At 44.8% G+C, this 27,589-nt stretch overlaps 5 protein-coding genes across 17 annotated transcripts in view; 2 read left to right on the top strand and 3 right to left on the bottom strand.

Moving 5' to 3' along the window:
- The window catches only part of Mp (collagen XV/XVIII-type protein multiplexin), a 56,356-nt gene extending 41,804 nt beyond the window's left edge, over positions 1 to 14,552 (bottom strand). For all 13 annotated transcript variants that reach the window (XM_033382673.1, XM_033382672.1, XM_015187277.2 and 10 more), the window contains exons 1-3: positions 14,445 to 14,552; positions 13,844 to 14,131; positions 1,175 to 1,284 (exon numbers count right to left, since the gene is read on the bottom strand). In XM_033382673.1, coding sequence (XP_033238564.1) covers positions 1,175 to 1,265 — 91 coding nt within the window. In that variant the 5' untranslated portion in view covers positions 1,266 to 1,284; positions 13,844 to 14,131; positions 14,445 to 14,552. The remainder of the gene's footprint in view (positions 1 to 1,174; positions 1,285 to 13,843; positions 14,132 to 14,444) is intronic.
- Positions 14,553 to 20,869: 6,317 nt separating this feature from the next.
- Positions 20,870 to 22,552, top strand: DEF8 (differentially expressed in FDCP 8 homolog). Its single transcript, XM_002134793.3, has 2 exons — positions 20,870 to 21,673; positions 21,739 to 22,552. The coding sequence occupies exons 1-2, from the start codon at positions 20,950 to 20,952 to the stop codon at positions 22,446 to 22,448; spliced, it is 1,434 nt and encodes a 477-aa protein (XP_002134829.2). The 5' UTR covers positions 20,870 to 20,949; the 3' UTR covers positions 22,449 to 22,552.
- On the bottom strand, positions 22,467 to 25,496 carry LOC4813118 (protein KRI1 homolog). The gene is made up of 4 exons (XM_001353312.4): positions 25,243 to 25,496; positions 23,685 to 25,183; positions 23,455 to 23,621; positions 22,467 to 23,397 (listed from the first exon to the last, which is right to left on the bottom strand). Exons 1-4 carry the CDS (start codon positions 25,358 to 25,360, stop codon positions 22,566 to 22,568), a joined length of 2,616 nt encoding a protein of 871 aa, XP_001353348.3. The 5' UTR covers positions 25,361 to 25,496; the 3' UTR covers positions 22,467 to 22,565.
- Positions 25,497 to 25,655: 159 nt separating this feature from the next.
- Atg12 (Autophagy-related 12) lies at positions 25,656 to 26,332 on the top strand. The gene is made up of 3 exons (XM_002134794.3): positions 25,656 to 25,832; positions 25,894 to 26,030; positions 26,103 to 26,332. Exons 1-3 carry the CDS (start codon positions 25,766 to 25,768, stop codon positions 26,223 to 26,225), a joined length of 327 nt encoding a protein of 108 aa, XP_002134830.2. The 5' UTR covers positions 25,656 to 25,765; the 3' UTR covers positions 26,226 to 26,332.
- On the bottom strand, positions 26,287 to 27,253 carry ND-SGDH (NADH dehydrogenase (ubiquinone) SGDH subunit). Its single transcript, XM_001353313.4, has 4 exons — positions 27,088 to 27,253; positions 26,775 to 27,004; positions 26,598 to 26,704; positions 26,287 to 26,535 (listed from the first exon to the last, which is right to left on the bottom strand). Exons 1-4 carry the CDS (start codon positions 27,170 to 27,172, stop codon positions 26,397 to 26,399), a joined length of 561 nt encoding a protein of 186 aa, XP_001353349.1. The 5' UTR covers positions 27,173 to 27,253; the 3' UTR covers positions 26,287 to 26,396.
- Positions 27,254 to 27,589: the final 336 nt, after the last annotated feature.

The raw sequence follows: 27,589 nt of genomic DNA on the forward strand, positions 1-27,589 counted from the left end.
TCTCGAACTTTCTTATGAATTTCCACCGGGTATGGGAAGAAACTAATGCCATTTAAGGTTTTGAGCTTGTTTTTCTTACTGTTCAAAAAGTCAAGATTTTCAACTAATGAAATTTTCAGATTTTATATGCAATTTTCTTAAAAAATAAGAGCTTTAGTTTCGCATGTTTATTGAAATAATTTCATGTTAAAGAATCATTTCATCAGCCATGATTTTATTTGATTCTACATGATTTCTACATGAATGCTACACACTACTACATGTACCCAAAAAATTTGGTAAAGTATAGCATACTTTCAAGTGCAGAATTCGTGTAGATATCATGTAGAAACAGAAAGCATGTAGAGTTTTTTCTGATCTGAAATAAAACGAACAAATATTTCGTAGAAATATCCCGGATCTACATAGGACATGTTTGTAATTGAAGTCTCCTTGGTCCTTTGGGATAGATTTTTCCAAATATTATAAGAGCTATTGTACGGTTATACATACATACATATGTATGTATTTACATCATAATAGGTATGAACATTGTACGACAAAATGAAAACTTTTCAGTACACTTTCCACGAGAACAAAATTAGATTGTAGGCATGGTTGAGTTGCTCACTTCCTTATACTTAAAGTTTTCAATATAGCCCCAAATACAAACACGGCGATTTGCTGACTTTGTGCCCTTTCAAAATTTTGACTCGGCATCCACAGAAATTATTGACGACCTTGTCAATTGACAAAAGTTAATTGAATTTTGACATTTAAGAATTATACACCTTTGACATTCTTTGGACAATTCGATTGATAGGAGGCAAATTTTGTTGAGAATTTATTATACTAAAGAACTAAACTCGAAAAATAGGAGCATAGCACACAACAACAAAATTATAAAATCCTGCGAAAGGGCGCATAGCTCTCTCTGCAATTCATTAATTTTTGTGGATATCCGCGCTGCGAATGCCGAATTCGCAGAGCAAATCTTGGCGTTTAAACTAAAAAATAATATTTTGGGGTTATATTGCAAATTTGAAGTAGAAGGAAGTAAGTAATCTACTCATCCAGGCCTACAAGATAATTGTTGTACAAAACGACTATCGCACAGTTTGATTAATGCTTTCCCTAAAAGTTTTGAATCTTTCATCTCTCATATTTATTCTCCCAGATACCCTGATATATTTACCTTTAATGGACTGTCCTATGAGGTCAAAGGAGCAACGGGCAGGAGCTAAGAACGTCCAAACCAGGCCCAGCATCAACAGTAGCAGACGCATTTTGATCAGAGCCACAACACTGCAAGAAATAACAGAGAAAGGATTAGCTCCTGTTTCAATATGTAATCAATATATAAATATTTGGCAATAAATAATAGCTACGAGTACGTGTTCACGCAAGCGGACACTTCTGCGGCCAAATAAGCCCACCGCAGACACGTTGTCTGTCAGCCGCAATTATTGGTAACACGAGCCGCACTTGACTCGACGGGGAAGCTACCAGCAGGCATCCCTCAGGTACAACTGACGAATGCATATTGCAATTACGGGAACACGGCGCCAGCCACGAAGCCCTTGTCCATGCCCATTCCGGGGTGCACACACACCCAAAAGGCGGCATATGCCCACCTGGAAGCCGCACAACTTTGTGGTCGTCTTTCGCTCACAAATTGGCAGAGACGAGCCGACGGACCTATGCGTCATTCATGGGTTACCAGTGGGGCAGATCGGCGGCCGAGATTAATGGCAATTAGGAGAGCCGGATCTCTAGATCTTAGCCACAAACCGATGGCAGATAAGGCAGCGGAGACACACCTAGAACCGAAGACAGTTTGTAATTTGTTTGTCAGCGGCTCTGTGGCAGCTGTAATGTCAGAGATCAATGCCGAAAATTACCCATAAATACACTTTTTGTCAAGTTATTTGTGTTGAAACCTTAAAATTGGGCCCACCCAATAAATCATTGTAATCCCAGCCTCAACTCATTTTCTAATTGCCAGCGACCAAGGGCAACTGATAAACCCATTCAAGTTCTCAGCAAACTTCTGCCTCGCTGTCTACTACCAGTCTGCTGTTGTCCAATTCGACCTCTCCACTTGTCATGTGTGAATAATCTAACACAATTAATGGGCGCCAGCTCCCCAAAGAAAACGAAACCGAAACCGAAACAGAAACAGATGCAGATACAGATACGATCTTGTACATACATTTAAAACTATGCCGCTGACCTCAAATTGTCACTGGACAGGGGCCGACAATTAATATTTATCAAGCATGGCTCTAGAAGAACCCACAAGATACAACATTTCGAGGCTCAAAACTTTCACGCCGCCAGTCTTTTATGGTCTGGAATGCAAATTACTTTCAATTGTGATCATTCAGTAAAAGTATTTTCATCTCTTCATTAGACACAGCTAGCTGACAGTTCACAGAACACATTTTGATGATCTTCCAGCCATGCCTGCTGACACATCATAAACCGTGGTTCCCACCACATGGCAAGGAAGCTCCATAAAGATGTGAATAAAATGACAGATCACTACACTGGAAAAAAGGCATTGAACCCTTTGATTGACTGATGGATCTCCTCTTATGTACATCCATTATCTTTATGATAACTTTGCTCAGCTCGTGTATGCTTCCTTTTAGTAATAAAATCGATATAGTACAATATGTGCAGTCCATCGATCTGGCATACTTGGTACTTCGTGGAGGCCACTTTTTATATCTGTAGCATAAACTAGTCACAAATAAAAACTACTCTTTTCCGATTCCATAGCTTTTCTAGTAAATGGCAAAAGACATATTTTTTTTAACAATTTTTACTACCAGCTAAAATTATAATTGCAAAAAGTTCTGTAGTTTCTTGTATATAGGGATTTTTATGTCAAAAAAAAGCTGCAAATGTGTTATTTTTATATTGATGCTTTATAAATAGCAACATCAAAACAAATGCATAATCATAACCATCCATCCCATGGGCCATATGTCTATATGCAATTGCGTCACGTATCAAAATACCAAATAGAATTACTCGAATCTTCCAACTCATTCACTTTCAGGTACATATGTACATCCATTCATACATACATACATACTCGTATGAACTCGTAATTCCATCATGCTCAATTTACCGACTACGTATGCTAAACATCTGATTCAACAATCTGGCCGGAACACTTAATGATATCATTAGGCCCAAAACGAAAGTAATACAAATTGAACAATCCCCAAAGAAGACTTTGATTTTCGACACATTCCTGGCAGAGATGCTGCCCGCGTCTCTGGCCATCTGAGGCATTTCAAAATGGGCTTCCTGACATAATGAGGCAACGTTTATGCAGTTCACAGACGGAACGCCGCCAGCACGTGCACCGCCCGCGTGGCCAATGTCAGAGCCGACGCCGACGCCGACCCCTTCTGCCCCTTTCGACGATCCATATGCACGCATCTTAGACTCTAGGAATTCTGGGGAGTCCCAGAATTCGCCGCCTGTTTGCTTAGAATGGGCCGCACGTAGCGCCGATTATTTGGGCCTAACCGGCAAACATGGGCGGGCCCGGACCGGGGCCGAGACCGGCACAGTTCGGTCGCGACTCGACTCGACTCGAGTGCCTCATGTTAATGCCCGCGAAAGTGTCGAAAGACAAAACATAATAAATAAAATCCTCATCGGCCCCCAGTCCATGTCGGTATGGGGTGCCCACTGGCTGAAATCAAAGTTTCATATATTTCACTTATAAATTTATGAGTCATTATGATTTCCCGCTTTGAGTTTGCGGCCATTTGCCCCGCCGGGCCATATGCAATTCCCAAAACCAATAAGCAATAAAATTGTATTCAAACTAGCAGCACCAGAAGCAGCAGCAGCAGCAACAGCAACAGCTGCTGGAGCAGGCCAATACTATCACTTTTTTGTTAAATCACATTCCATGTACAGATAGGGCCATCGTATGCATCGTACAGCGCAGCAGATCTGAGTGGTTGTCGGTGGTTGGTGTCGTAAAAAGTTACGCACATCAAATTCAAAAGTCGTCAGAGCGTTGCACATTCAAAAACGTCGGTGGCTCAATGAAGACTCAATGAAGGGAAACCCCGAGACCGTTCAAGACAAACAAAAAAAGTGAGGAAAATTCTAATAAAATTGTATTTTCAATAGTAAATCGGCTCAATATGACTGGGGGCATGGGCATAGGGCATAGGAAAGGGCTCTCCCGGTCACACAAGACGTACCAAGAGCCGTGAGCGATAAAGGGAGGGCTGGAGGTAAGGAAAGTGTGCCAGTATGTCATACTAAGCAGGCACCCAAAGACCCATCTTGGTGGGCAGACGCGAAAGCGACAGAAAAACGACATCCACAGTCTGCTCCGTTATACCCTATCTGATGGCATCGGCATAACAAGACAGGCATCTTCTTGGATTGGAAAAAGTGAAAGAAAATGTGTCACATTCATAGTCCATGGAGCATACGTTTTTCAGCGGAACCAGTCTTAGAATTGGGATACATTCTTAGAGATGATCCCGTGAGGGTATTCTAAACTCATTTGATACCTCTCCAGGGTCTTTTTGGAAGATGAAGATTCGGTAAATGGTCCAGCGCAGGGCATCCCATGTTCGGTTTCCTCCTTGTGGTCTTTCGGTGGGGGCGCTGCCTGGTTCGTGGCGTACTCTTTGTTGCCTGGTTCTGCCCCCTAAGTGAACTATTAGCTCTGTTGATTTTATGTTTTCCAATTTGTTTTGCGATGTACTTGTTGTACGGCTGCGAGGGGGTGGGAAGGGGGAGGCCAAAAAGTTCGCTGTCATCCAGCGTGTCGCTTGTCGACGTTTATTGGCCTTGGTTTATTCGCTACGCCCCCGAACCGAACCGAACCGTACCGAACCGCCCCGTTTGCAATTCCTTTTGTTTGATTTAAAGGATTTGCATGCCAAATTTGACTTTATTTGTTTTTAAGGCTAACACAAGCACACACACACACGAATACACAATACATCCATTTATGTACATCAATATGTTTAACATTGGAACAGCCCTCCTTAAAGGTGGGAAATACTTTACAAACGGCTTTGCATAAATAAATCGGTAGCACACCCGCACCCAGGCCGAGAGTGCAACGAAAACAAGTCGTTGCCTCTGTGCGGTCCACAGCGCAGCCACAGAGGAGCAGAGCCAAGACCACATGTTGCATGCGGCCTCATACTAAATGAGTGGCAGTCTGGCTGCTTGTGGATGGGGCAAGCGATAAGAGTCAAAAGTGTAATTTGATAGCCAGCTGACGGCGAAGGCTGCAGTGGAAGGAAGGCTTGAGATGTAGGGCAGAATCCTAAATACGCAAAGAAACCTGATGATCAGGCCATTTATTTCAGACGCATCTTCAAAGAAAGCAAAAATATGTTTAATACGAGTCGATGCATACATATATGTACAGTGCGAATGATTGAAACAATATCGAACACATTTGTTCAGAGTTCGCATGAATTTGAATATAGTCAATATATCTGGGGGTCGTTGTAACATATCTGCACCGAAATTCGCCAACAAATATTTATTTTGCGAAACGAATTCGTTGGAACAATGGAAAGTAATTTAGCGATGTCATTCAAAGGATTATTATTCTGAGAAACCATTCATACTTGTTGCCTGAACAATGGAAAATGCATAGACTGGTAGTGGTTAATGTGTGGTAGTGTTGCCGTAAATATTTTTGGGATCGAGAATGGACTTAAATGCTAATGATGTCTGTGTTTATTTTCAATGGGATTAAATTTCCTGACAATAGGGCTAGGCAAATAAAGCGGCATTTAATAGAATATGGAACTGCGTATACGCAAGCATGCCGTCCAAAATGTCCATAAAGTACGCGGCTATGTGGCAGGCATTGCAATTAGCAATCTGCCACTTGCCCCACTTGCTCCCTTTTCATCAGTCGGCCAGCTGCCAGTGAGAGATTTAAATAATCCTTAAGCGAAAGGGCAGACAGCGGAGAAAAGTTCATTGAAATGTGCAACAGGCAGCACGAACGAGATGCGTGGACTCCACTCCACTCCACTCCAGACCAGACCAGACCAGCACCCCCGGGCTCCAGCTGTGGCTGTGCGTGCCGCATCGAAACTGATGAATGGGGTGTGCCGCGTCATCATCGTGTTCTTTATTGCTGTCATTATAATGCCTTGCATTTATTTATAGCTTTCGCATCTCTTATCTTTCCTCTGGCTGGGATTGTGGATTTTTGGATTGTATTTTTTCGGGCATTTTGGCCAGTTGAAAGTGGCAGCCAAATGATCAACGATCGCTGCAAACGCCATCCCAAATGTGTAGGTAGTTGAACTCTTGCACGTTCCAGGAGATTCAAGGTTACCTGGGTGGCCACAGCCACAGATACAGCCACAGCCACAGATACAGATACAGCATTACACGCAGTCTGGAACCGCATGGGTCCATGCATCTTTCCAGGTCCAGGTCCAGGTCCGACGACTCCGGGACTCGCTCCGGCTCCGGCTCCGGCACCGACTCTGGCCCTGCTCTGCTCTGCTGGCAGTCGGCCAGCCACGCGCTACAAAATTGCTACTCGAAATGGAGCAAAAGTTCATAAAATTCTGGCGACCAGTTCGCGCAATGTGTGATGATGAAAGCAGCGAAACTATTTATTTTTTTCGTGGAAATGTCTTAGAGTTTACCATGCAGGAAAGTCGGCATCCATATACACTATCTACGAGTAGTCTAGAATTTCGCCCATTTTCTTCAAGTTTCTGTCGCTGTGGAGTTGGCTCCCTGCGGCACTCTCAAAAGATGTACTCCACTTTAAAAACAGACTCGATTGCAACATTCGAATGGGCGACAGCTGGCCCTCTGTCCAGTGATAATTGTTATGGATCTTGAGTGACCTTGCGACAGCAGATGTAGGGGCAAATGCATTGGCGGTGGCCGGAAGACCCATAAGAAGCCCAGTCCAGTCCATGCTGCTCGTGTTGGGGCAGAAACATGTTGTTTATTCAAATAAAATGAGATTGTTAGCGGGAAAAAACGAGAATGGTATTTCTGGTGTTTGCAGTAGATGGGGTGGAAGGAAATATGCAAATAAAACAGAAATTATGTATCGCATGGAGAGATATATGTATGTACAGCCCGCACACACCCATCATTCATCATATTTAAGGGGAGGCTAGTTTTGGGTTTCGGCGTCGGAGTCGGTGGCGTGTGTGTAATGCGCCGACTGATATTGCGGGCCGCAGGCCCTGACGTTGTAGGACAATTTATGGACCGTTATCAGAGTGGTGGCAGCAACAGCCGCTGCCTGCTCGTAATCCAAATCCGTGCGGGGGAAGAGTGCCAGAGGACGCAGCGAAAGGGCGAGAAACTCATTTGATTGGAGTCGATTGGCAATCAAAGACCGTGTCCCTGTCACCAGATAAACACAAAAAATCTATTAGCTCCGGGGCCAAGCGAAATCCAATACTCATTTGGCCATGTTCCTGCCGCTGATGTCTTCGGGGGCGAATCTCTTTGCTTGGACACGTCCTCGAGGGGCATAAATGGAGTGTCTGGGCGCGCAAGGGGCAACTGGTGTTAATAATCAATGTGTGTGCGGAGGTGGGGCAATCCTGCTTGAAAGGTTAAGTAGCAAGTTGTCGAGTGGCACTTGAAGCAGAGGCAATAGCTGTAACAGCAGCAGGAAGCGGAAGCCATGCCTCGCTAGATGTCGATAAGTCACACACACACGACTCCCGAGGAGCAGCGGCAGGACCATGGAGCATTACGCATACGTGGCTATTAGTCAAAGGCTCTCGCCTCCGCCTAATTGAAATGAATTTCATGGATGCCCCAGCCTCAGCCCCAATCTTGGTCTCCAATGGCAGGCTAAGTGCTCCCCCGCCCCAGCTCCGTTGCCGTGACGTGTCCATGCCAGAGATAATGAAGTGCAGTAATAAATAAATATATTAATATATACGTGCGTTCACGTCTCGTCAGGCAGCGAATATTTAGTTCATTGTCGCTGGTTATGGCAGCATTACTTATAGAAATATAACAATATGGTTCGAGTATAGTATAGCCGCATTTCATACAATAGAAACCGATGCCATGTGATCGTCTCCTCCACGAACTATTTCCACAGTCAGAAGAGAATTTATTGGGTCATCAGCGGACAGCTGGACCGCACTATCAAAGAGATGTCTTCGTCGTCCACTACTTTCCGAGCCGAAGTAGTGGCATTTTATAAGCTATCCCATTAAATGTGAATTTATGATGAGCACGCGACGAACAGAATCTTTTTACAGCTGTGCTATTCGCGGCCAAAATTTCTAAATATACTTTAACTCAAAAGAAAATATATACTCCAGCCGTGGCAACAGCAAAATCAAAGCAGAACACAGCAATAATAATAATAATAATATTAGGCGCCCGATTTAATTGAAATCTCCAACTCGCTTGTCGAAAGATCATCGAAAAGGGGGCGATCCTAGATGACAAGAGCATAAAATCAATCAACGCCCATTACCACTGGATTCAGTGGCACAGTAATCTGTAGAGGCATCGCTGCCGCTTTATTTACATGCATTGGCACCTCGGGGAGCAGCAGATAGCGTAAATCACTTACAAGCAATTTAACATGAAATGGGAAACGCAGAACACACAGAACACACAGAACACACAGAACACATGAACGGGTCCGGTCCAATGGATCTAATTGAAACAGCTCAATGAACATTTTCAACTGCAGCTTGTAAGTATGTCAGAAATGCCCAAGAACGTTATTTTATCGCCATAACCATTTATGTTGTTTCATTTTCTGACTATCTTGGTTAGGCTTTCCTATCTTTTCTTTGAGAATCACATATAGAAGCGAGCATATATCTTTAGTCGCCAGCGTAAGGGGCTCCAGTGACCCGTATTATTCTAAGAACTAAGATAGACACATCCCATCCTGGCTAAACAAGGAAGTTTTTCGAGTTTTCGTATTCACACAATTTCTGGATCATTCAGAGACCCGTTTTGGTACCACCTCAAAGACTATTCTTTATACAGAGAGGAGTCGTATGTCGTCTTTCTGTCTGGGGCAACATTATTATTGGGGAAACTCCAAGTCCATTTTCATAATGTTTCTGAGTGAATAATCAAATCAAATCCAATACAATCTCTCCTCTCACGTGTGGCATACCCATTAGCAATACATTTCATATAGTTTATGTTTGTGTATATTTTTCCATTCAAATACGTATGATTTTGAAATTCAAATTAGTGCCCGTGTTCGACATCAAGCATCATTAGTCGGAGAACTAGTTTCTAGTGGCCGATGCCGGTGCAGATGCAGATCGAGAATAAATTTCAGTAATTGCGCTTCCACTCCGAATGGATGGAGCATGGAGCCTTAACAATACGAGTACGGTGAGCCAGTAAATTTAGTCGTTATATGTAAAGCGATTCCCATTACGTCAAATTGATTACTGGTTAATGAGTATGCATGAATTTCGACTCAACGTTTGCATTAATTTGCGAATGAGCTGTGGAAAAAAAGATCACCAGCTGGAGGACAACCACAATCGAAAACCAGCCTCACGCCGATCCGCTAAACCCGGTGCGAAACATGAGAACGCATTCCAGATTTATGACACTTTACACAAAAACTGAGAAACTGAGAAACTCAGTAACTCAGAAACTCAGAAAGAAACTGGCCCCAGAGCCACCCGCCTGAGAGCTTTGGGCTTGCATAATTCCCCTCCAGTCGCGCCTATCGAGGCGGATAATCGCTGCCAAGTTGGCATCACTTCAAGTCGAGACCAGCAGCGGCAGTGGCACACAATGCATGCCAATTAATTAGGACTTGGCACGGGCTGCGTCCCCGCGTCGACTTATTTGGCTAATTGTCTTTCGATGGGGCTCACAGATAAGAGCCAAAAATAAACCAGTAAGACCCCAATCAGCCCACAGTTAGCGGCGTTCCAATTCAGATTGAGACTAAATGGAAGTCGGGCTGCGCACGCGCTCAAAGGCGGCTACCGCTGCCACTGCCGCCAATTATTGTTAACAATTCCAATCTCAGAGACAGAGGCCTGTCCAAGAGCGATTCCGAGGCGCCAGCTCGGGTGACGGCGCACAGCGTTTTGCATACATTAAATGGTATTATTAGGCATCCGATAGATAGCTATCGGTGAGTGCCACACAAGGGCAATTAAAAGGCGCACTCACGCCCGGCCAGACAGCTCTGTTATTAAGAGTATTAAACGTTCTGGTAGGTGATGAAAATGTGATACAATACGTGGGAAATGACGTGGAATCATAATTGAAGGCGGCATCTTATGGATGATAAACAAGATCGGAGAGCATATGTATCTCTTTGTTTGTGAATTGTGAATACTAAAGTATTAAACCCATAAATATGAAAAGACAATGACCATTGTCCTTCCGATCCCCGATCACAAAGTGCGTGCAATTTAACGACAATGAATGTCGAATGAATCTGCAATCCAAGGCCGAATATACTCGTACATATGTGTGTGTGTGTGTATAAATATAAATATGTACATGATGACAATAGCGAAAACAAGGCAAAATTCTGTGAATCTGAGTTGTATTCAGCGATTTTTTGGTCTGCAACTGGAACCCGGAATGGATCGTGGGAATGTTCAGCAGTATGCTGATTAGGGCCACGATTGGGGCTAATCCGAAACCTGCACGACACGCCCACTGCAAATAATTCACGCTTACGATTATCTTGCCCAACAATTATGCGCAACATTATGGAATATTTATGTAAACAAACAGGCATTTTCACTCCGCTGAAACACGTATCTGTGGGCCGCAATGGTGCATCTTTCTATCCATGAACCCATCTATGGCTCAATCTTTGGGCTTTTTGGCACTCTGAGCTGCGTTGCGCTTGGCCCGTTGATTCGTCAAACCCGTTCCTCTCCTCTGGAATGGAATGGAATGGCTTGTATTTTGTTATCTTGCCACTTTTCTCCTGCTACTGCTGCCGTCGCACTTGATTTAGGAGCTTACTCTTTCGAATATCATTTCCATTAAGATGCAGAGAGCTGTGGGGAAGCCTTGGAAGCTGCCCTGTCCCGTCTGCCTCCGTCTGCCCCCCGACAGGCTGCCTCTCAATATTTCCGGCAAACGCCTGGTTTCACTTATCTGCATTTGTAAGACGTGAGTGCTCGGTCGCCGATCCAGCAACAAGTTGCAATTACAGGGCCTGTTTCTAATTTAAATATTTTGCTTTCAGCTAGTCAGCTTCATCAGTGACCCTATTAATACGCGGGGAGTTCTCCCTACTTGTCTCCCTTCGTTCTGACTCAGTCTCCACTCGTGATTACCGCGTGGCGTCGTTGGGGAGGGGCTCTGTCTCCTGGAACCCAGCAATTCGCATGCAATTTTGTAACAGATTTCAGTTTCTTTGTATTTTCTTTTATAGCTTTTTTAGCGAACAACTATGGTTATTTCTAATGACTCATTTGGCTGGAAACTGTTACAGCGCACGGCGCACTGCCTCTGCCTCTGCCTCTGCCTCTGCCTCTGACGCTTCTGATGACGCTTCTGCTGCATGGTGCCATATAGATGATTAATATGTTGTTTTCTGGGGGATCTGTCGCCCATGTAACGGCTCTGCCCCGTTTCGATGGTATAGCAATGGCACGTACCCGGGCAGACTCTTGAATTGGCACACATTTTGCCCGATGTTGGGGTGTTTCTATGGGGTTCCTATGCATGTTCTGGGCCTATGGCAATACCATAGCTCGTGCCACCACTCTCCAGCGGCGTGCTGCAACTAATTTTTGTGTCATTCCCTTTGCCGTTGTTCGCGTCGTGCAAATGTTTATGTGTATTACATCAAAGTACATTTGTTTTTCTGCCAGTTGGTGTTGCTGCCACAAATTAGAGCCCCAGCAACAGTGGCAACAAAGGAGAACTTTCGACACTGTCAACAGCCATGTCAGGCTCATGGTTAACAACTGTGCATTGAAAATGTTGTTGTCACAACTTTTTGGCCTGCCAATTTAATAGCTGGAAGGGGGAGTGGCTGATGGATAACAATTTAATTGAGTTAAATTAAGATTTCCCCCATGGAAATCAAAGTGGAGTCGACTACAATCCGTGTGCAGGAGCAAGACGGAGAAAACAGATTACAGATTCCAAAAAAAATTCCACGGGGGGGGGCACAAAAGCAACGAAGGTATTTCCTATTGTGGAAGAGACCTTAAATGATGATGATGATTATTCTTAGTAAGACCTTCATTTGATTCTCTTCTTATTTTCCCTTTCCTCTAATTCAGGGAGTGATAAACGCTAGAAAATCGGTTGAAAAACATTTACAGCAGGGACTATACTCGATACTATAAATACTACCACTGGAGTATGTATTCCATCTTATATGTACATATGTATGTGCTATTTTCATTACAATCATTAATCATTTTTATCTAAAGAAAAGTTTTAAGACTGCATTAAAAGTAACTATAAATAGCTGTCAAATATATTGCGATCGTAAATATTGTTGTTATTCCATTGTTAAATTCATTTAAATGAACACTTTCAATTTTGGTTGGTTTGCTCAACAGGCGTGCACTGTAATTAAATGAACATTCATATATGTAAATTGCACTACAAGCAATAATATTTGATTGCGAATTACAATATCTAGCAGATCAATCGTTCTGTCTCCACCTGAAGCGAATCAGTTGTAATCCCAACTCAAGTTGTGTCAATCTAAATCTAATTAAATGCCATTTGGTTTCATGTCACAGACATGAAGTCTATTCGCTGGAAAAGTAGCCCGACAGAGATGCCGCGGGATGCCAAGGGAATTGCGACAGCTCCAAGCTCAGGTCTTATATCCAAAGATTATGCATTTCGACATGATTATAATAAGTATGCCGCCATTAGCCCGCCTAAAAAATACGTATAAATCTATAAATTCGCAGGCGGGAAGTTGACGTGTTGCCCAGCCCCGCAGACAGCTTCAATTTCCGCTGCAGTGCGCTGCAGATCGCTCAATCGAAATGATGCCGTGGAGAGATCATTAAAGTCAGCAGCTGTCGCCGGAGCTCCTAATGCCAGTAAAATCTTGGCAGCAACTCGACAAAGTCTAGGTGGGGGCTGCTCTGCTAGAAACGTGGTACGACGAACACTACAACCGCTGCTTGACAGGAAGTCCTAAGGCACCACGAGAATTGGCATGGAGAAACACCTATCTTTTACCACCGAAATCAGGCGAGAATTAATAGATACAATATGTACGAGTATGTATATTTGAGGGTGTATCAAAGCATTACAAGTACTACATTCTGACACCATTCTGAGTCAACATCTGGCTGTCATATCCATCAAGGGCATTCGCAAGTCGAATCCGATGATGCCGTCAGCAGCAGCGTCAACGACTTCTTCGCATCTTTCGGTGTTTGGCTCTAAGATATACTCGGACTCGGAGTCGGAGTCGTAGTCGTAGTATCGCATTTATTAATGAGCTGCACAAATATGCATAGTTAATTTTCAGTTCATTGCCGCTGTTTCTGCTTTGTTTGCCGGGTAGTACAATACGAGTATAGTCGTGTTTGGTTTGCCTTCGCCATGAATGAATGAAAGTGATATGGAAAACTGCGCGGACAACTAAATGTTATTTAATAAGCAAATAAAAGCGACGCCCGAGTCAATTATCGCATTGTGGTCTGATGGGGTGGGCAGCGATTACCGAATACAAAATGGACATCCCCCCATCCCCTTCCCCATTTCCTTCGCAAAAACAATTTCGGGAATAATCGACTTCAAGTGGGCTTTCAGAGCAATGTGGCTGCATTTACGTGACCAAAGAATTCCCCTTAAAGGTAATCGCTTAAAATAGTTGGCGGTCAGTGGGGAGACTTACCTGTGAGTCGAGTTTAGGCGAGTCGGGCTCGGGCTCGGGCACGGGCTCTGCCTGTCTCAGCCTCTTTCTTGCTCTTTGGCAATGACAATGGATGTTTTCACGTACTCCCAGGCGATTTCCGGCGTGTCTACTGCTGCATAGTTTCGGGCGGCCGCTTCCGCTCTCGGAGGACACTTGACAATGCTCCGACACTTTTCTTTATTCCCAGCTCTATTGTATTTGGAGCGGGTATTCCGTTTTCGTGTGGCGTATTCCGTATTCCGTATTCCGCTGTCAGCATTCACTGCACTACAAAAAAATGGGCAATAGAGCGATGATTCAAACAAAAAATGAAATGCTTGGAGGAGGATGATCAATGCGATTCAAGACTGAGGAAGGGGTGCACTGTGACAGCCGTGGCATTGACATTGCTCTGTCCAGAAAGTCCATTTCAGGCCCATTGTCATTGTCCGGCAACGGGCACAAAGGCTGGACTCGGCACAAAGGGGCACAAAATGGAGCAATCTGAGGATCTCATCCGCCACAGCAACCGCTGAACACCAATCGGACAAATCCTCCCTCGCACCCAGCCGGCCCGGCGCAGCCCGCAGCCCGCACTCACACAAGACTCGAATTCGCGCGTTGTCGCTGGTGGAGCACGCCTCGAAGCCGCTGGCACTGATTCCGCGTATGTTTCACCCTGCGGTGCTTGCGTTCCGTTCAACAGACAGACTGAGACTGAGACTGAGACTGACAGTGGCGCAAAAGCCCCACGCTGCTCCCAGCGACAGCGACGCAAGCGACTACGACGACGACGGCGACGGCGACGACGACGACGAGTACGACGACAGCCAAAGCCAAGCAGCGAACCCCATCGTAGGCGGCGTCGGTGGAGTCGGCTGGCGCCTGCGACGCGTCACTGCTACTGTTTTGGTAGCTGCTTGAATGGAAGTGCCATTGATGTTGCTGTTGCTTGGGCATCACCGCAGAGAGCCACAAAACTTTAAATGCTATTATAAGTGTTGTTTGTCCGAATCGGAGGCGAACTTCGATATCACTTTGGTAGGCAGCATTCCCACTGCACTTTTCCCTAAAAGCACTAGTAGTTTAATGTTTAAAAGCAAGAACTCCACAATGTTTTCTGTGTCTTTGATTTGTTTAGGGCTCAGGAGGATATTTGATACAAATTTGATTTAAATTGAGAAAACACAAATAGGATTATTCTGATTCCAATTAATACACGAAATGGAATACAATTGTTGGATTATGGTGGACAGCTTTTAGTCTCGATTGCAAGCTTTCCTATATTTGAATGAATATTTATTTGTAAGTCACTTTGCATTCATTATCTGCAGTGCTTTTCGGCGGAGTCCAGGAACATAGCAGCTTCGCTTAGCACTCCATCTTAGCAGGTGGACGCGAAGAGCGTCCCCCGTGCACCAGTGCATCAGTGCACCAGTGCACCTGGTGGACCCTTGGCTAAAAATAGGACCGGCTGGAGACGTTTCACACAGGCAACACTTTCGCTGCACTTGACGCATGGGCCGGACAGAGGTGGAGACACCGCAAATTGGTCCGCAGCCGGCTTTGTGAGCCTTGCAAAGTAGCACAGAAGCAATAAGGAGTGACAAGGAGCCATTGGGAGCAGGCTGGCGTCGTCGATAGACAACAACATGTGCCCCTGGTCCCACATGTGGCGTGTGGGGCAGGGCTGTCGCCCTTAATTATTCATACGCAATAAAACTAGGCATAATTTTCGAGTCGGTGCCTCTGGGAGAACCACAACTAACTTAACGCACGGCGCCTCATTCCGAATTCTATAAATAATTTGAAAAGCAGTTGATTCGAGCTGCCAAAGGCTGTGTAGCTGCCCCAGGGGGAGTGGGAGTGGGCAGTAGGAGTGGTAGCATGCGGTAAAAACGCCGGAAAAATAGAAAACACATTCATACAAGTTGTTGTCTGGACAGCGAGAGAGCGGCAGAGAACGAGAGAGAGCCAAAGAGCGAGACTCGGGAACGCTGACGACGACTGCGACTGCGACGCAAGCAGCGGGACAGCAGCGGGACAGCAGCGCAGCAGCGGTATATGCGGCGTATGCGTAATTTTGTGTGCCTTATCAGAAGCATTGCAATTGCCAGCAAACTTTATTTTAAAGAGCCATGCATTATCGAACTTGCAATTCCTGTTGCAACGTATTGTCTCCTGCGGTCTCAGCCTCCGTGCGCAGCCCCACCGCCTCGCCAGCCCACCACCCCACCAGCCCCCTGTTCCCTGCCACACTGATTGCCACAAGAGTTGCTCGTTGTTTGCATGCCGGCCGCCCTGCCCCAAAGCCCAAAGCCCAAAGCCCGCCAATTGTTTATTCAAGCAGCATCGTCGCTCATGTTGCCCATGTGCACTTGAACTGCCTCATGGTGCCCCAACGAAGGGGGGGCGCTCCATTCCCGCCCCACTCCCCTTATGCAACGCATGTCTGTGCATTCATTTGGTCTGCTGTGTGTTTGTCTGGCCGACAGACTGGTGATTTTTTCCCGTCTAGGATGGAGCCATTCGCGCGTTGCAGTTGTTATCGCCGGAGTTTGTTGGTATCGCCGGGGCTTAAACGGCTTTTGTGGCCGTGAATCAGCGACCAAACATGTAATCTGTTTAATGGCCAGTGCAGTGCCCTGCACCCGGGCCGGACGATTCTTTGGCCATTCCGAGCCGCTTCACACGCCGCCAGCCTCACTCATTTCGAGTATACGCACTGTGCACCGGCGAGTCTTGGTATTTACATAGATCTCTTTGAAATACAGTGTTTCTTTTTTGCACACCTGTTGCACTCAGCCGGGGCACAGTCATAGAAATGTCAGTTGGGCATTTTGGGGCAAACAAAAAACGTGAAAAATCGTTAAACAAAGTAGCCGCAAATAACAACAGAAAGCGAACTCAAACTTGTTCCGTCCACTGCGATTTGCATAAAAACCAAAAAGTCGCCTCAAAATCGACAAAAAAAAATGCCAAACGCCAGCCTTCAGAGAGAGAGAGAGAGAGAGAGATCTCAGGTTTCTTAGCAAACGGCAATAAATAGAAACATTGCATATCATTTGAGGTGCTTTGTCTTTTCAATTATAGAGATCTTGGCGAGAATGGGGATCTGTGGATCGCCCATGAAGAGCCCTTTATCTGGCTCGCAATCGGCGACACTTTCGTTGATTTTATTGCCCCGGAGAAACCTGATTAACAGATCTCCAGAGGAGAAGTCGTTACGATTTTGATGCCCAGACTAGCAGGGTTTATATCTGTTTTCAAAGCACCGTTTATCGATCTCGAATAGCAGTTCTGAAATTGTTGCACAAGAATTCCATATTGGGTCGCTAAATACAGCCTAATTAGCATTGACACAAGACGATTCGCCTTGATTCTGAGGCGTTTATCGAGATAAAACGAAGAAATCATTTAAATTCCCCACCAAGTTTTAGCTTGAGATTTCGTCTTAATTAGTTGATTTTGTTCCAAAAAAATATGGCAGATTACTACTTCTTCCTGAAGTGGTGAAAACCTACAATTCGTTTCTCCGGGCGATCGATATTTGTTAATTTTTAGATTTTTATCCATATAATCTGATTTGAGAAAAAAAAGGAATAAAATGTTGAAAAGGACGTTAAAGCAGCATACATTGGGCGAAGTGGAATGATGTTACATATATACATACATATACGTATATCCATTTGGTACTGGTATAGCACCCTACTCTGCAATTCTAAAGCATATTTTTTGTATCAGATCACCGTAATTCCGTAAGGAATGTTCACAGTTTACTTATATTATAGTGACCTCATTTGTTGATAATATTGTTAATAGCCAACGCCTCCTGCACAATAAATAAATGAACAAATTCCTGAAATTACAGATATGCTGTCACCGGACCCGGACTGACGACATCCAAGCATTGTTCGTTAAGCCCCTTCAATATAGCAGCAAAGAGACTTTTAAAGTGAGGCAACTACAGATATCTCCATGAACAGATGATGTGTTCGACGAATCAGTCGAATGTTTAACCAGAATGGAGTTTTATTAAATGAAACCCATAAACCTACCGCCAGAATCTTTCCAGAGTCGAAACCTGATGCGTGATCTGATGGCCGTTGGCGTTTTATTGTTTTTAGACCATTTAATTTATCGATCTCGAATAACAATTCCCAAATGAGTATTAAATAATTCGATCTTTAGGTCTGAATGGATGCTGATTTGCAATCCTCTCGCAACGGCAACTCTTGCATATTTTTTCCTTATGTACACAAGCGACATCTATTACTGTTTTGGAAATTCCCCTGAATACTAGGCACAGTTAGACAGGATGTTCGAAATATATAAGGGGCTTTTCCGTGAAAACTAAGCACAGGTGGACAGTATTTTGACTCATAGAAAGCGCTTCAAGAAAGGGACATTTTCTGAAATATTCCTTAATACTAGGAACAGTTAAGCAAGCTAAGAAGAGTTAAAAAAAGGGAAATTGTTTGACAATTCTCCGAACACAAAGAACAGCTTAACAGAACGTTGACACATAGGTGCCGCTTTGGGAAAGGGAAATTGTCTCAAATTTCCCTGAATACTAGGAACAGCTTTGCAAGAAGTTGACCGATAGAAGGAGCTTTAAAAGGGAAATTATCTGAAAATTACGTGAACCCTAATAGATGGCGCTTTAAGAAAGGGGCCATTTAGCACTGGCGCCACCAGCTGGAATTTTGTTTGTTTGCCTAGGTCCAAAATGAGCTCCAGGCCTATTATTTATATACATATATATTATTATTTTTGATTTTTATTGTATAATTATTATTTTTTATTTTTATTGAATAATTATAATTATTATTCTTGATTTTTATTGAACTAATTAAAAAAAAACTTTTTGATTTTTGTAAACACTGAAACATAAAATTTACGAATTATTAAAACCCTTTTTACACTACGTTTAGTTATTGAGTTTTTGGTTTTTAGTTGGCTGTTTTCCTAATGTTTTATCCTTGTTCTGCTTATTGCTGAGGCTGAGGAAAAAGGAGCAAATTTAAATCCTTCCAGTTATAATTAATTTGTATGGGCCAGACTCATGTGCCGTGAAATCGAGCAGCACTGTTCCCCAACATGGCACGGATTGAGCAACATTTTGCATACCCTGGGAAATGGATATTAAAGGCCAAAACTATTCAGTCTCTATTGAAAAGGTATTTCAACGATATTTTGAAAGTTATGGTCTTCTTACAGAAACCAAGAATGGGTATCGAGATCGAGATATATTTACAAGACCCTAATAATATGCATTAATATGCATATGCAAAACATAACAATCTGAGATCATTCCTGTATTAATTACGTTTTAAAACAGCTTGGAAAAACAGTTTCTTCATATATATATATATCAACGAAATAGGGTATACCTGTGCCAAACTCCGGTTGACGTGACATCTCATACTCCCTTACGTTACATTCCGTACTCACTTACGCTGCCACTGTTTTATTGTTGACCTTTTTCGCTTAAACCTTGTTTTCTACACTATATAATAAAAGAGAGTATTTAAAAGTAGTCAATCAGGTAGAAAATTGATTCATTAAGCAGATAAAATTATGTGGGCAGAACAAAAGGTTTTAGTTAGGCAGCATTATTCAACGGAATAAAGAAATTGAACGTTTCATTTGTTTGACTTATTTCGCTAAAACCTCTGTTTACGCAAAATGCAATAAAAGCAAGTATTGAGAATAAGTCAGTTAAGTAGAAAAATGATTCATCAATCGTATAAAACTATGATGGCATAGCTAAATGTTCTAAATAGCCAGTAATATTCGACGGAATATCAAAAACGAGGAATATGTAAAATAGAACTAGAATTCGTCAGTATATTTACGGTGTATTTTGAAAATGAGGCGGTATGTTCGGTATATTCTGAGGTATATTTTTTATACCCAATACTCAAAATGATTATTGGGGTATATTAGATTTGTGGTGAAAATGGATGTGTGTAACGTCCAAAAGGAATCGTTTCCGACCCCATAAAGTATATATATTCTTGATCAGCATCAATAGCCGAGTCGATTGAGCCCTGTCTGTCTGTCCGTCCGTCCGTCTGTCCGTCCCCATCAGCGCCTGGTGCTCAAAGACTATAAAAGCTAGATCAACGATGTTTTGGATCCAGACTTCTGTCTAATGTCACTGCTACAAAAATACTTCAGAACTTCGCCCCGCCCACTTCCGCCCCCACAAAGGGCGAAAATCTGTGGCATCCACAAATACAAAGATACGAGAAAACTGAAAACGCAGAATCGTAGAGGATATGTATGTTCTATATGTTCTAGAGTGCAAAATCTGAACCAGATCGTGTAATTATTATAGCCAGAATCAAGAAAACAATTTCATTCTTTCTCGCTCTGTCTCTCTCTAACACACAGGTTTCATGGTCGGTTTGGCCAATGGCAAAATATGAGATCAAGGATCTCAGAACCTATAAGAGCCAGAGCAACCAAATTTGGTATCCACACTCCTGTGATATCGGACCTTGACCGTTTTGTGTCACAATTTCGCCACACCCCCTTCCGCCGCCGCAAAGGACGAAAATCTGGGGCATCCACACATCTCAGAGACTATTAAGGCTAGAGTGTCCAAATTTGGTATCCGCACTTCTGTTAGATCTCACTATAAAAAGTATATCTCAGAATTTCGCCCCACCCCTTTCCGCCCCCACAAAGGACGAAAATCTGTTGCATCCACAATATTGCAGATTCGAGAAAACTAAAAACGCAGAATCATAGATAACGACCATATCTATCAGATTGCTGAATCTGGATGACATCAGATAATTTTTATAGCCAAAAGGAACAAATCAATTTGCAGTGGCTTCGCAGCGCCCGACGTCACGCTCAGACTGATTTTCTGTCTCTCTCGCACGCACTCTTTGTCGAGTCGTTTAATATTAGCGGCGTCTGCCGGAGGAGAGCCATACTGACTTAGTATCGGGTATAACTGTAGAGTTGCGGTGTCCGCAGCAACTCACAACGTTCCCCCTCGTTTTATCAATAAATCCGCGGTCACACTATTCTCCACCCAATAGCATTGTTTTAGCTTTGTCTGTTGTTGTTGTTGTTTGTTTGGGTCCAAAATGAGCTCCTGGCGTGACAGTCTCACCAACATTCCGGGAACAGTGGCGAACTTCATCAACGAGAGCGCCAGCACTGCGTCCAGCTACCTGCACTCGCAGGCGTCCACCCGTTCGCCCACGCCCACTGCAACAGTTGGATCTGCGTCCGAGGAGAGTGCGCCACAGGGGGAATACAAGGCGCTGCCCATACCCGCGTCGCTGGTGAAGGAGCAGTGGCGGCTGATCTTCACGTCCGATGCCAACCTGCAGGACTTGAATGCAGCCATCGCCCACTGCCGCGATCTGGTGCTGCTCAGCGAAGAGTGCAGCGAGGAGAGACGCTGGCTGGTCCGCCATTTGGTGGACCTCCGCTACTCGCTGCAAGAGCTGGAGGAGGCCCAGGCTCTGGCGTCGGATGTGGTGCTCATGAATGCCATCAAGGCCGTGGTGGGTCACCACTTTGTGCCGCACCACCCGCACGGCAGGAAAAACAGGCTTCAGGTCGCCGCCAAGCGCTTCTACTGTGACCACTGCACAGCGATTATCTGGAGTGTGGTGCAGGCCTCGTACATATGCAGCGACTGCGGCTACTTGGTGCACCAGAAGTGCATCGACAATGTCAAGAGGGTGTGTGCCAACGTCCTGGTCTCGGAGCGACAGCACCCCATATCGGAGATCTGCCCCGAGATAGGACTGGCTGCCCAGAACTACAAGTGTGCCGAGTGCGAAACTCTGCTGAACTTGAGTGAGTGGCTCTAACGAGTCAGCACATGGATTTCCATTTATTCAGATTTCGCATCAATCTTTCAGAGAGCTCTTGGATTGAGCCGCGGCTGTGCGACTACAGTGGCCTCTACTACTGCCCCTCGTGCAACTGGAACGACAATTGCTTCGTGCCTGCTCGCATAATCCACAACTGGGACTTCTCTCCCCGACGGGTGTCTCGGGCGGCGTTGCAGGAGATCCGGCTGTTCCTGGACAGGGCGCTGATACGACTGGAGGAGGACAATCCGAAGCTGTTTGTGTTCGTCGAGAAGCTCTGTGCCGTGAAGAAACTGCGTCAAAATCTCGTTCACATGCGCCACTATCTGGCTGCCTGCAAGCTGGCCATGGAACAGAAGCTGGTGGAGCAGCAGATGGCCGGCAGACGCCACTTGGCCCAGTCCAATGAGTTCTACTCGCTGAGCGACCTTACTCAAGTGGAGTCCGGCGCCTTGACGGAGTTTCTGCAAGGTGTCTTCAAGGCATTCGGTGACCACATTAGGTCCTGCGACATGTGCCTGGCCAAGGCGTACATTTGCGAGATCTGCAGCAACAACGAAGTGATCTTCCCCTTCGACGACGGCTGCATCAAGTGCGACCAATGCAACTCCATTTACCACAGAGTGTGCCTCACGCGCAAGAACATGATATGTCCGAAGTGTGTCCGCATCCAGGAGCGCCGACTGCAGCTCGATCGAATGAACAGCAAGGAAGATGCCAAAGTTGTGCCTGAGGGTCATCCCGATGTGGTGGAGTAGTCGCTTGTACCGCTTGTGTCTGTTCAAGTCTTTTAATATGTGAATCGTATGTACATAAGATGTAACTAGAAAATATATTATTATTGCTATTATTGTGATCCTTACGCTGGCCTGGCCTTAGTTATCCTTTTTTCCATACTTTTCCCTTTTGTGGAACTTTCTGGGATTTATGCCATAGGCCTTCAGGCGATCGTCGGTTATTCCACTGGGATTCGTGTCTGTCCTGCTTTTCGCTTTGAAGTTGTTCGTCTTCTTTGCTGGGAATGGTCTTTCTCCAGACTTCTGGTTTGATTTTTTAAATGGATTCGCGCCAGATGACGGACTTGTCGCTTGATTCTGTTTGCCTTTGAAGGGACTGGTCCCTGTTGGTGCATTTGGCGCCTTTTTCTCTTTGCCTTGGAAGGGATTGCCATCAGAGGATGCATTTAACCCTTGCTTTCGTTTACCTTGGAAGTTTTTGACTGCCGCCTGGGCTCGAGGCTTCGCTTGATTTTGATTCCTATTAAATGGGTTATTGCCATTTGATTTTTCTGCTGTTGAGCCTTTTGGACTCTGATTTTGTGCTGGCCTAGCTTTAGTCACTGTTTTGGGGGACTTTTGGTTTTTACCAACAGCATTATTTGTCTTAGTTTTATTTTCCTGCTGCTGCTGCTGCTGCTTCTCGACTTCGTTGGGTGTTTGATCTTCCACTTCCTTGCTCTTTTTTGTGGCAGGTTCATCTTGTTCCCTTCGGCTCTCTGAATCATTCACTTCATTATCGTTATCCTTTGCGATCTGTTTGGGGTTCCCTGCAACTGCTGCTGCTGCCTTACGTTTCAAACGTTTTCTCTTCGATTTGGACAGGCCCTCAGTGGGGACTTGAGCAGCTGCTGTTGCAGACACACTGCTCGTGTCAGCAGGTGCGGCCGGTTGGGGACTCTCCCCAGCTGGCTGATCCTCATCATCGGAACTGAAAATAATTCGCTTTGAGATTTGCATCGATGGAAGACTGAAGCCAGACACTCACCCCTCATCCCCGTACAGACTCTTGAATATCTTTCGCTTGAGATCTTCGTTCTTGGCCTTCATTTTGTATAAACGTTGCTCCTTTTTTTCCACATGCTCTGGTCTGAGCTGCACTGCCTTTTTGAGACTAGCCCATTGGTTGAGCTCCTTGTTTTTGGCCAGCAAGATCTGCAAGTAAGTCGCCGGAAAGTAAGCACTAGATCCCAAATGAAACCTCTGAACTCTACTAACCTCTTCGATGGTCAGGCCGAAGTCGTTCGGTGTGGTCTCGACGTACTTAAAGCGGCACGGCTGATCCCCGACTATGTCCTCGCAGTCCAGTTGATAGTACTCGTCGATGTATTCGCCGTAGGTCTTCTCTTCTTCGGGGTTAAAGGCTGGCTTCTCCGCCTGAATCATCTCCATGAAACGATTGCGTCGCCCTTTGCGACCCTTGCGACCGCGTGTGTTCTCGATCAGCTCCTGCTGCAGTTGCTGCTTCGACGTTGATGGATCGTAGTCGCAGTCCATGTTGAAATCATCATCTTCACAGTGCTCGACATCATCGTGATCCATTTCATTCAGTTTCCTGGGGTCATAGTTGTCCCAGTCCTCCAGAGTCAATTCGTCAATATCCGAGGGGCACTCTGGCTTCTCTTCGCCCTCATCGACGTTGTAGTACTCATCGTCGAACAACTCTTGCATGCGACGATCGTGGGCTGCCGGATCAAAGTCCTCCTCCAGTTCCTCGTCCCTGAATCCCAGCTCATCGTTGCCCGTAACTGCTTTCAGCTTGCGAATTTTCTCCTCGATTTCCTTGCGCTTCATGTCCTTGATCAGATCCAGTTCCTTCATTTTCTGCTGCTTCTCCTGCTCCTTGCGCTCCTTTACCTCCTTGCGCTTCTCCTTCCGCTTGTCGTCTGTGCGACGAATCGATTGCTCTACGGTGCGGGGATAACGCTTGATAAACTCTGCATCTGGTTCCTCGAATCGGAAATTGTACTTTTGCTCAAACTCGGCCTGCTTCTCCAGTTCCTGCTCGTCCTCGGACAGCGGGGCATTGTCGCCCACAATCTCATCGTAGGTGGGTATCTCCGAGGCATCTGTGTTGGCGTATCCCTTGCTGAGAATATAGTCCCTAAGGAAACACTCGCCCTGCGTCAGCTTGTTGCTGCTCCAGTATTCCTTCAGGGGTTCCAGCTGCTCTTTGTCATTCTGTTCAATCTTTGTCTGTTGGCCTGCCAGCCACTTGGCAAAATCCGCCTCTTCCGCATCCGTTTGCTCTTTAGTCTTGGTACGTTTCTTAAATATGCCACCGAACTCCTCCTCTTCTCCGTTGTCCTCCTGGCTCATTACCTTACTGAACTCTGCCTTTAGGCGTCGCTCTTCCTCCACTGCAGTGGGTGACTGTGCCCGCTCAAACTCCTCCTCCTCCTTCTGCTGTTGCTCGTCATCGGAGCTCTCAAACTTGCCATTATGCTCGAGAATAACCTTTCGTTCGTAGTCCTTCAATGTGACCGGCTTGGGCTTGCTGGACTTTTTCTTTTTTGTTTGCTCATCTTTGTTGTCTTCGTCCTCGGACTCGTTGAAGAAACGCGTCTCCTTGTCGTATATTCGTGGATCTTTGCTCTTCAGCGAAGAGAGTGTCTTGAAGAAGTCTTGATCGAATTGGGGATCCACCTCATCCTCCTCCGATGATTCGCTGTCACTGTCGAACTCGGACTCGGACACATCCAGGCCGCGATCTTTATCTTTAAGTAGCAATCAAAACGTTAACTTTTAATGATCAGTGGAGAGAATTGTAAGTTACATTTTTGAAGCAGCTCTTTCTTGCGCAGAATATTGTACGTCTTGGCATAGTCCTGGTTGGTCGTTAACTGCAGGTCGTCAGCCTCGTCTTCCGATCCATCAAATAGTCTACCGCTCATAGTTCTAGGCTTATTTTGTGGTTTGTTTAATCAAAATATATGAATATAAATCCACACGTGTTTCAGTCCGATTGTACGTTTCAACCGCAGATGTTTTTGTTATCGTTATCAGCTAGAGATGACGAATACATGCTGTGACTTTTAAGTGACAGACACCATGGAATGCCGAGGAAGCACTTATATAAGTCAAATATTTTAGCAAAATTAGTTAGTTTAATCGTATAATATGTACTAACTCATAAATGTCCCCACAGACTGATAATTGGACTATTAAAATAATAAAAATATTTAGTCTCTTTTATCGATAGTGTGATCGATATCTGGTCACAAGATTATATTATATTTATTTTGCTATTTCGGTCCATATTCGCAAAAAAAACAAATACTTAACAACATTCCGGACCAATGGCTGACGCGGAGGAGAACCAGGCCAGCTTAACTACCAACGCCACCGACAAGGACGCTGCAAAGAGTAAGAAAAAGTTGCCGGACCCACATTAATTTGTTTAATCTTTAAATTCATTTCGTATCAGTATGTGTTTTGCTAAACGCTACAGGCAATGTGCCAATCATTAAGAAGCGCACCTGGACCGTGGACCCCAACAAGACAGTCAGCTGGATTCAAAAGTTCATACACAAATACCTCAAGCTGGACGCCACTGAGCAAATTGTGAGTACCACCACACAAGCCTGAAGTAAGCATTTCGTTGCTTGGTTAATCGCACCATTGTCTGTTTTGCAGTTCCTGTATGTCAATCAGACGTTTGCACCTGCTCCGGATCAGATAATCAAAAACCTGTACGACTGCCACGGGACAAATGGCAAGCTAGTGCTTTACTACTGCAAGAATCAGGCGTGGGGCTAAATCGATACGCACTCGACTTGACTAAGTCTTAAGTATTTATTCAACTATTGTACTGTTTATATTAGGATGTAAGATGATGTTGCAAATTCAACACTTTATTTCCCCAACTTGAGGCCTATACATTTCATTTACTTGTCGACCAAATGTGGTTAGAGCCAGCCAAGAGCTGGCTTAATCGCCCCGCAGAGCTTCCAGCTCATCAGCAGCCTCCTTGGATATTCTGTGATACTTGGCTACTGTCGGGCGGTAGTAGTACGACTGGTAATCATTTCGCTCCGACATCTTGCGACGAACCTCTTTCTCGAGTTTACTGAAAATGCAAAATCACACGTCAACATAGAACAGGATCTAGTTGCCAAAAGAATATATTACCGGATTTGAGCCTTCTCGTTTTCCTCAAACAAGTTGTGCAAGGCTTTCTCGTATTCCTGCTGCTGCGAGCTGAAAATGTACCGGGAAATAAAGCGCGAGATTGGGTGCTGTCGGGGAAAAGAGAAATCGGCCATTAATGACTTCAGTGGCAATGCTGTGGCTGTGACTGTGTCCTACCTTCTCGTACTCCCAGTGCTTGGGCACATAACCCTCGGGAATCTCAGCCAACTGAGCGGGCCCGACGAAGATGTTCGAGTAGAGCACCAACGCTGTGATCGGCACAACGCCAAGCATTACGTAAAAGTGCATCAGATCCTTGAATTTGTCCCATTGGAAGCGCGATGGCTTTACTGTCATGTGGTGGTGTCCATGATCACCACCCATCCGGCGCAGTTGTTGCTGCAACGCTGCAAAGGTAGGGGAGATCTGTAGTTTTGGTTGCGTAATGTGGGATAATGTGTTTACAGAGACTGATCTAAGCTCTACTTACCATTCCGGCAAGCCGGCGCTTGCAGAACGGCGCGGTAGTTGGCGAATTGCGCCGCTGGCGACAGCAAACGGCTCCAACCGACCATTTTAACAAATTTAAAGTAAATTTTAATTAATTGGAGCTGGCTGTCTTTTTGGAATAGTGCTAGTGTGACCGCGTACTTATCGATCAAATATACCGTCCGACCCTCAGAAATATATCAGAATATAACGTTTCATTTCAAAAATATACCGTAAATATACTCAAAGTCTATTATACATATTCCTCGATTTTGATACTCCATTGCAATCCAAGGGGGTATTTTCATATTCCACCGAAAATAATAAAAATATACTAATTTTAGCGCAGCTCATTCGTTCATATTTTCCGCCATTTACCTCAAGCAGTTTAACTATTTATCAACTATTTAGGGGGCTTAAGTGGGCTAAGTTCGGTTTTTCATCATCCGAGACTTTATATTGTCTGTACGAGAATGTTATTGCATAAATTGATGCAAGAAAAA

The sequence above is a fragment of the Drosophila pseudoobscura genome, chromosome X (genome assembly GCF_009870125.1).
Source record: "Drosophila pseudoobscura strain MV-25-SWS-2005 chromosome X, UCI_Dpse_MV25, whole genome shotgun sequence".
Classification (NCBI taxonomy): domain Eukaryota; kingdom Metazoa; phylum Arthropoda; class Insecta; order Diptera; family Drosophilidae; genus Drosophila; species Drosophila pseudoobscura.

What these genes read in the sequence shown, in the direction of transcription:
- Atg12 (XM_002134794.3), top strand. Translation starts at nt 25,766, where the DNA reads ATGGCTGACGCGGAGGAGAACCAGGCCAGCTTAACTACCAACGCCACC. An exon ending in CGACAAGGACGCTGCAAAGA is followed by an intron (nt 25,833 to 25,893) that starts GTAAGAAAAAGT and finishes ATTTCGTATCAG; the next exon opens with TATGTGTTTTGCTAAACGCT. An exon ending in TGGACGCCACTGAGCAAATT is followed by an intron (nt 26,031 to 26,102) that starts GTGAGTACCACC and finishes TCTGTTTTGCAG; the next exon opens with TTCCTGTATGTCAATCAGAC.
- ND-SGDH (XM_001353313.4), bottom strand. Translation starts at nt 27,172, where the DNA reads ATGGTCGGTTGGAGCCGTTTGCTGTCGCCAGCGGCGCAATTCGCCAAC. An exon ending in AGCACTGGGAGTACGAGAAG is followed by an intron (nt 26,705 to 26,774) that starts GTAGGACACAGT and finishes TTTCCCCGACAG; the next exon opens with CACCCAATCTCGCGCTTTAT. An exon ending in AACGAGAAGGCTCAAATCCG is followed by an intron (nt 26,536 to 26,597) that starts GTAATATATTCT and finishes TTGCATTTTCAG; the next exon opens with TAAACTCGAGAAAGAGGTTC.
- DEF8 (XM_002134793.3), top strand. Translation starts at nt 20,950, where the DNA reads ATGAGCTCCTGGCGTGACAGTCTCACCAACATTCCGGGAACAGTGGCG. An exon ending in CGAAACTCTGCTGAACTTGA is followed by an intron (nt 21,674 to 21,738) that starts GTGAGTGGCTCT and finishes TCAATCTTTCAG; the next exon opens with AGAGCTCTTGGATTGAGCCG.
- LOC4813118 (XM_001353312.4), bottom strand. Translation starts at nt 25,360, where the DNA reads ATGAGCGGTAGACTATTTGATGGATCGGAAGACGAGGCTGACGACCTG. An exon ending in GAAAGAGCTGCTTCAAAAAT is followed by an intron (nt 25,184 to 25,242) that starts GTAACTTACAAT and finishes TGCTACTTAAAG; the next exon opens with ATAAAGATCGCGGCCTGGAT. An exon ending in AGTCTGTACGGGGATGAGGG is followed by an intron (nt 23,398 to 23,454) that starts GTGAGTGTCTGG and finishes AATTATTTTCAG; the next exon opens with TTCCGATGATGAGGATCAGC.